The following is a 7,482-nucleotide window of genomic DNA, read 5'->3' as shown; positions in this document are numbered from 1 at the left end:
GATCACATGTATTGTACAAATGTATGTAAAAAACTAAAATAATTTGGCATACCCTTTGCAGAGGGAGGTGCAATTGCTAGTTTTATATTAGTATAGGCATACCTATTGCTGTTCGATAGATTAAAGAACGTAGATGCTCTACTGTCCAACCTTTTATGTACTCTATAACCTTCTCCTCCCTCAATGAACGTGGGATTGCAAGCTCCTGCCGACAGCACAAACAAAGTTATTACGGCAAAGACTTGCGAGAACGGTAAACGTCAAACGGTGGACGTGAAAGGAAACAGCACGGTAAAGGCCATGACGGTTGAAGAGAGTTGTGGGCCCAGCCACTTAAAATCTAAACCCTCAGCGCGTAGAATGTGCCGGTTAAGCGAAGGCCTACGTGGGAAAGCGTCAGACGTAGACATGACGATTCCCACAAACAGACAAACATGCATTGATACAAGACAAGATGGCCAAGTGCATAGCCTGTACCCATACGTTTACTTTGACAATTTCCAATTCCTGTAGCACTACTTCTCTCTGCCTTTGATGGAGAAGCCGCACATCGCCATTTTCTCCTTAACCAGGGGAATGGGGCATTTCCTTCCCTTAGCTGAGTTTGTAAAGAGGCTCTCTAAATTTCATGGCTACTCCATCACTCTCATCATCAGCAAGTGGATGTGGACATCTCAGCAACCTGCACTGCTTGAACGATTAGCCTCCTCTGCTCCGGACATACGCATTACAGAGATTCCTCACATCACTGAAGATGAAGATGAGCAAAACTTGAAAATTACAACACAAATTTCAAACTTCATGCTGAAAGCGAAGCCACACATTGAAGATGTCCTGCGATCGTTGCGTTCATCTTCGCCCGTCTCTGCTTTTGTTACAGACCTCTTCTGTACAGAACTGCTTGAAGTTACCGCCAAGCTGAAGATGCCAAGTTATATATTCGTGCCGTCCTCTGCGGCTTTTGTTTGCTTCATGTTGCATCTTCCCAAGCTCGTTTCGGAGATTAAGATTTCATTTAAAGACGCCGATTTTGAGGTGGAGATACCGGGGCTTCCGCCGATTCCTGCCAAAGATCTGATCAATTCCGTCCAGGACCGATCGGATTCTGCGTTTAAATGGATTATTCAGCATGCCTCCCACTGCAGGGAAGCAACAGGGATTCTCATTAACACATTTGCTGAACTGGAGGAGGAAGCCATGGAAACCCTAAGCACGCCTGCAACACCCCCAATCTATCCAATAGGCCCCTTGATGTTCACAGATTCTGATGTTCCCGACGAGTCTAGGTACCTGAAATGGTTAGATGAACAGCCTCCCTTGTCCGTCCTGTTTGTGGCATTTGGAAGCGGAGGCGTTTTCTCGAGGGAGCAAATTACTGATCTGGCGATTGGATTGGAAGCCAGTGGCCACCGGTTCCTCTGGGTTCTGCGCGGGCACAAATCTGGGGATTCTTCTTCTCTGGAAACTGATATTTCTCAGCTCTTACCGGAGGGTTTTGAAATTCGAACCAGTGACCGAGGGCTGGTACTTCTTAATTGGGCTCCTCAGATCCCTGTTCTTTCTCATCCGTCTACTGGAGGCTTCCTTTCACACTGCGGGTGGAATTCTACGCTGGAGAGCGTGTCGCATGGAGTTCCTATGATCGCTTGGCCTCTTTATGCCGAACAGAAGATGAACAGGGTCATATTGGTGAAGCAGATTCAGGTAGCCGTAGGATTGAGGATAGAAAGCAATGGATTTGTGAGGAGAGAAGAAGTGGACAGAGCAGTGAGGGAATTGATGGAAGGGGAGGAAGGAAGAAAGGCGAGGGAGAAAATGAAGGAGCTGAAGAGCAAGGCCAAGATTGCACTCATGGAAGGGGGGAGTACAATGAAGGCCACAGCCAATGCAGCCGCAGATTTATCACAGAAGCCAAGCTTGACTCCCTAATTGTTTGCTCATGTAGGTCAAATTTGTTGTTTGACAATGGCTATTATGTCGTCTTTCTTCTTTTTCTTTTCTTTCGGTGCCGCGATTACTGTGAAATTTGTTGCTTTTCACAGAGGCTAGGATGGGGCATTTTATTTGGTTGAACGTTGTCTTGTAGTACTATCAAGAATAAAATTTTGTTAATCAGTTGATCTCGAATCCTATAAACGTTCTGTTTTTATCAGAGCAATTTATACAGAATGTTTGGCAGCCTAAGCTTGGAATGTAAAATGCTGATTTATACAAGTTGAGAAACGCATTCATTTGGTCTCACTGGGAGTCACAATGTAACATCCATTGACCATCTAAAGCAGACAAACGTTGTATGTTGCAGATAAACTTCAACTAAATACCCAAAAAAAGATATCACACTATTTTAAATCATGATTCAACGTATAGGAAGCTCAGAAATGCTGAAGAAATATGCATTATTATCAACATTTCCTTAACATGTGATCTCTGTTATCTTCTTTACCCAAAAAAAACCTTCCCACCGGAACTCAACAATAGCCCCCTCTAATAAATAAAAAAATACTGTTTCAAAAATGAAGAGCTCTTAACTAATCAATAATAGTAGTTATAGTTAACAAAATCTTTCAAAAACAAGTATGACTAAATTTGATAGTAAGTAAGAATTAATCAACAATTAATGGTGGATTACATTATTTTTTGTACATTTTAAAAAAAGTGAACCTCCTAGTTCAAAGAATTCAATAATTTGACTATCATGGTGTTCCATCTTGTTGGGTACTTCTATAATTTTTCACATAATTTATGTCTTTATTTTGAACTATTTGTTGAACCATAAATTATCTTTCTTGTCATTTATTTCCTTTCTATTTTCCCCGCATCTTGAGAAGTTAGACCCATCTTCTTATATGATTAATTCTTCAAATCCCTTATCAAACATGGATCCTTAAGAGGTCTCCATCTCTATTGTCATTTCACATCTAAAGTTGAATTCTTGCATAACTACTACATCTTGGGTTGATTCTAGTGATGCATTGCTTTATCTTTTATTGTTGTCTTCTAAATCTTCTCATATTTCAAGATGATCATCAATACTTTCCCCTTCTTCACGATAACACAACTCAACATCTTTATCTCATTTACTTTCTCTCTCTCTCTCTCTCTCAAATTCTTTGCACGACACATTTAGAAGTCTTCAATCCACTAATAATTCTACCAACTTTTCAAGGAATTAAATATTTCCTTCTTCTAGTAGCTTTATCCTCTAACTAATCTTAGACTTTAAGGATTTCCTCTCTAAAAGGAACTCTTGTCCACAAAATGAATATGTATTCCCATCAATTTTTTTTCTAACAACCATTGAATACCTTTGTCTTAACTTTTTTCCTTTGCTTTCCTATTATTACCTGTCTCTACTACACCAACATCCACCATAGTTCTTCCAATTCAAACTCCAATTTATCATGCTTCCTTTGATTCTCACATTTTTCTCTCTTTGCTTTGTCTTATTTATTCCATTTAGCCTTCACTTTTGTTCTTTATTTTGTGTTACATCTTCAAAAGTTTATTTTATAGATAGAGATTTCATTTAAAAAGATGTCAATTTTGAAGTGGAGATATTGGGGTTTATGTTGATTCCTCCCATGGATTTACCCTACCATTCAGGATAAACTAAATTTTACATTTAAATGATCAGTCCACCATGCTTCCTACTTCAAGGATGTATTAGGGATTCTCATTAACACATGCACATTTCTCTCCATCTATCCAATAGGCTTGTTGATGTTCACAAAAGCTAATGCTCCCAACAAGCGCAGGTGCCTATGATGGTTAGATAAGCAGCCTCCCTTGTTTGTTCTATTTGTGACACCGAGAAGAAAACCCATTTTATTAAGTGAGCAAATTAATTGGCTCCACCAAATCCCCATTTTTCTCACCTCTCTACATGCATCTTCCTTTCTCATTGGGTGGAATTCTGCCCTAGAAAGTGTCTCTCATGGAGTTCCCATGATCACTTGGTCTCTTGTTGCCAAACAGAGGATGGACAAGGTAGCTATAGATTTAAGGAGAGGAGGGAACAAAGGCCACAGAGAAAATGACAGAGTTAAAAGGAAAACGTCGAGATTGCTATCATGGAAGATGGGAGTATAAATAAGGCCATTGTCAATGTTGCCACAGATTTACCAAAGTAACCAAGCTTGTTTCCCTAGTTTGTGCCCTCATGTTGGCCATATTTGTTGTTTGGAATTAGAGCTCATGTTGGTCTTTCTTTCCCTTGTGTTGGATATGATGAATATAAAATTTGTTGCTTTCAAATAGACTATACTCTGATAGGATTCTATTTAACATTATCTACTTATGATTTAAAAACAACCAAACTATGGAATAGGTAAGACTTGTTTCAAACCATGGAGAATGAATATGTCAACAACAATTTTGTTTGATGAAGAATCTTGGCTATAGATTTTTTGGTAGCCTCAACATGGAACTATAAAATGGTTATATGTAGGTTGGGGATGCAATATTGGGATACACTTTTCTTAAAATCAATTAGTTAAACATAAAAAATAAAATAGCTTTATCTTCATAGTTATAAGTTGTAATCATGTTCTTCCTTGGTATTATTGTTCATTTACTTTAACAAAAATGTGTCTTTTTCTAGAATTTAAAAAAAAAAGATATTTGGTAGGTATGGCCATTATATCAAATGACAATTATATCAATCAATGAATATTGAATTGAAAATTTGATTATTCAAAGCCTATACTTCTAGGTCTCCCTCACTCTAATCAATTTTTAGTCAAAAGAGACAAGTTTATAGTGAGTACTAACTAAAATACAACTCCTAGATAAAAATAATATAAATTGTAATTGGTTTCATGTTCACCAAAATAAAAAGTTGTCACACAAACATTTTTTATTTATTTTTTTAACACAAGGTTGGTATGATGTTTTAATTTTTTTTATTAAAAGAAAAAAAAATTAACAAAAAAAAAATCACCTTGTTTCTAATTTAAGTGTTTTCAAGATTTTTGCCATGTCCGTTGATGTCCTTGAATAAAAACCTTTAAGTTTATTTTGAGGGTACTAGTTCTTTAGTGCAAAAATATATCGGAATACTTTAAGCTGTATGAATGAGCCTGCTAAAAGTTTAGCTTGTGGTTAAACTTTTACTTACAATATACCATTCCAGTACTCTCTGCCTTAGATGGAAAAGCCGCATCTCGCAATTTTCCCCCTCAGCAGGGGAATGGGGCATTTCCTTCCCTTAGCTGAGTTTGTAAAGAGGCTCTCTAAATTTCATGGCTTCTCCATCACTCTCATCATCAGCAGGTGGGTGTGGACATCTCAGCAACCCGCAGTGCTTGAACGATTAGCCTCCTCTGCTCTGGACATACGCTTTACAGAGATTCCTTACATCACTGAGGATGAAGATGAGCAAAACATGGAACTTACAATACGCATTTCGAAGTTCATGCTGAAAGCGAAGCCACATATTGAAGATGTCCTGCAATCGTTGTGTTCATCTTTGCCCGTCTCTGCTTTTATTACAGACCTCTTCTGTACGGAACTGCTTGACGTTACTACCAAGCTGAAGATACCAGGTTATATATTCGTGCCGTCCTCTGCTTCTTTTGTTTGCTTCACGGTACATCTTCCAAAGCTCATTTCGGATAATAAGGTTCCATTTAAGGACGCCGATTTTGAGGTGGAGATACCGGGGCTTCCGCCGATTCCTGCCAGAGATCTGATCAATCCCGTTCAGGACAGATCGGATTCTGCGTTTAAATGGATTGTCCAGCATGCCTCCCGCTGCAGGGAAGCGTCAGGGATTCTCATAAACACCTTTGCTGAACTGGAGGAGGAAGCCATGGAAACCCTAAGCACGCCTGCAACACTCCCCATCTATCCAGTAGGCCCCTTGATGTTCACAGATTCTGATGCTCCCGACGAGTCTAGCTGCCTGAAATGGTTAGATGAGCAGCCTCCCTTGTCCGTCCTGTTTGTGGCATTTGGAAGCAAAGGCGTTTTGTTGAGGGAGCAAATTACAGATCTGGCGATTGGATTGGAAGCCAGCGGCTACCGGTTCCTCTGGGTTCTGCGCGGGCACAAATCTGGGGATTCTTCTTCTCTGGAAACTGATATTTCTCAGCTCTTACCGGAGGGTTTTGAGATTCGAACCAGGGACCGCGGGCTGGTACTTCTTAATTGGGCTCCTCAGATCCCTGTTCTTTCTCACCCGTCTACTGGAGGCTTCCTTTCACATTGCGGGTGGAATTCTACGCTGGAGAGCGTCTCGCATGGAGTTCCTATGATCGCTTGGCCTCTTTTTGCCGAACAGAAGATGAACAGGGTCATATTGGTGAAGCAGATTCAGGTAGCCATAAGTTTGAGGACAGAAAGCAATGGATTTGTCAGGAGAGAAGAAGTGCAGATAGCGGTGAGGGAATTGATGGAAGGACAGGAGGGAAGAAAGGCGAGGAAGAAAATGAAAGTACTGAAGGACAAGGCCAAGATTGCACTCATGGAAGGGGGGAGTACAATGAAGGCCACAGCCAATGCAGCCACAGATTTATCACAGAAACCAAGCTTGACTCCCTAATTGTTCGATCATGTAGGTCAAATTTGTTGTTTGACAGTGGCTGCTATGTCGTCTTCTTCTTTTCCTTTACTTTCAGTGCCGTGATTACTGTGAAATTTGTTGCTTTGACACCAGCTATACTTTTGGTCGTCTTCCCTGCTCTGTTAAGCTTAGAGGCTAGAATGGGGTATTTTATATGGTTCAACGTTTGTCTTGTAGTACTATCAAGAATGTAATTTTGTTGATATATATTTATCAGTTATCTCGAATCCTATAACGTTCTGTTTTTCTCATGCTTTAAAAACGGCTCAGATATGGATCGGTGTAAATTTGTTTCAGACAGCGTAGAATGTCAGTCAACAGCGTTCCTGCTTGATAAGAAATCTTGGTTAGAGTGTTTGGCTTAGAATGTAAAATGCTAACTTGTACAAGTTGAGAAACGCTGATATATTGTCGCAGTGGGAGTCACAGTGTCTTATGCAATACCCTACTCCAACCAGACTAGTTGCAATTATCTTTTTTTTTTAATTGATTGTCCATGCAGGAGCAAAATGCACCCTGATAAAGATTGTTTTTTCTATTTATTAATCAAATTAAAAATAGTAATTTTTTTAGTTTGATTACTAAATGCAGGAAAAAATAGTCTTGTATATTTTGCTTTTTGTATAGACAATATTTTTGATATTTCATATTTTTGAAATATCTGTTATATGTAAGAAAAACATATAATTTGATTAGAGGAAAAGCAGGACTACACAAATCCGAACACATGAAAATTACTTGTAGCCATCATAAAGCACATTTTTGCCAAGAATAGAACAATAAGGGCTGTCAAAATAGCATTGCGGACCAGCAAAAGAGAAATAACCGCATGTTTGCTAAGAAAATTCTTGGCTGAGGGCTTCGGCCCTAGCTCACCCGGTCGTGGATCGCAACTTAAGGCGTGGGTATGCTCCCCATGG

The 7,482-nt window shown here is 39.5% G+C and overlaps 2 protein-coding genes across 2 annotated transcripts; both read left to right on the top strand.

Moving 5' to 3' along the window:
• The first annotated feature begins 471 nt into the window (after positions 1–471).
• On the top strand, positions 472–2,118 carry LOC131046615 (UDP-glycosyltransferase 72B1). The gene has a single exon (XM_057980389.2). The coding sequence runs from the start codon at positions 535–537 to the stop codon at positions 1,927–1,929; it is 1,395 nt and encodes a 464-aa protein (XP_057836372.2). The 5' UTR covers positions 472–534; the 3' UTR covers positions 1,930–2,118.
• Positions 2,119–5,044: 2,926 nt separating this feature from the next.
• On the top strand, positions 5,045–6,789 carry LOC131046616 (UDP-glycosyltransferase 72B1). The gene has a single exon (XM_057980390.2). The coding sequence runs from the start codon at positions 5,147–5,149 to the stop codon at positions 6,539–6,541; it is 1,395 nt and encodes a 464-aa protein (XP_057836373.2). The 5' UTR covers positions 5,045–5,146; the 3' UTR covers positions 6,542–6,789.
• Positions 6,790–7,482: the final 693 nt, after the last annotated feature.

The sequence above is a fragment of the Cryptomeria japonica genome, chromosome 10 (assembly GCF_030272615.1).
Source record: "Cryptomeria japonica chromosome 10, Sugi_1.0, whole genome shotgun sequence".
In the NCBI taxonomy this organism is placed as follows: Eukaryota; Viridiplantae; Streptophyta; class Pinopsida; order Cupressales; family Cupressaceae; genus Cryptomeria; species Cryptomeria japonica.
Note: the sequence above shows the minus strand (reverse complement) of the source record. Positions and strands in the feature narration are given on the sequence as shown.

What these genes read in the sequence shown, in the direction of transcription:
- LOC131046615 (XM_057980389.2), top strand. Translation starts at nt 535, where the DNA reads ATGGAGAAGCCGCACATCGCCATTTTCTCCTTAACCAGGGGAATGGGG.
- LOC131046616 (XM_057980390.2), top strand. Translation starts at nt 5,147, where the DNA reads ATGGAAAAGCCGCATCTCGCAATTTTCCCCCTCAGCAGGGGAATGGGG.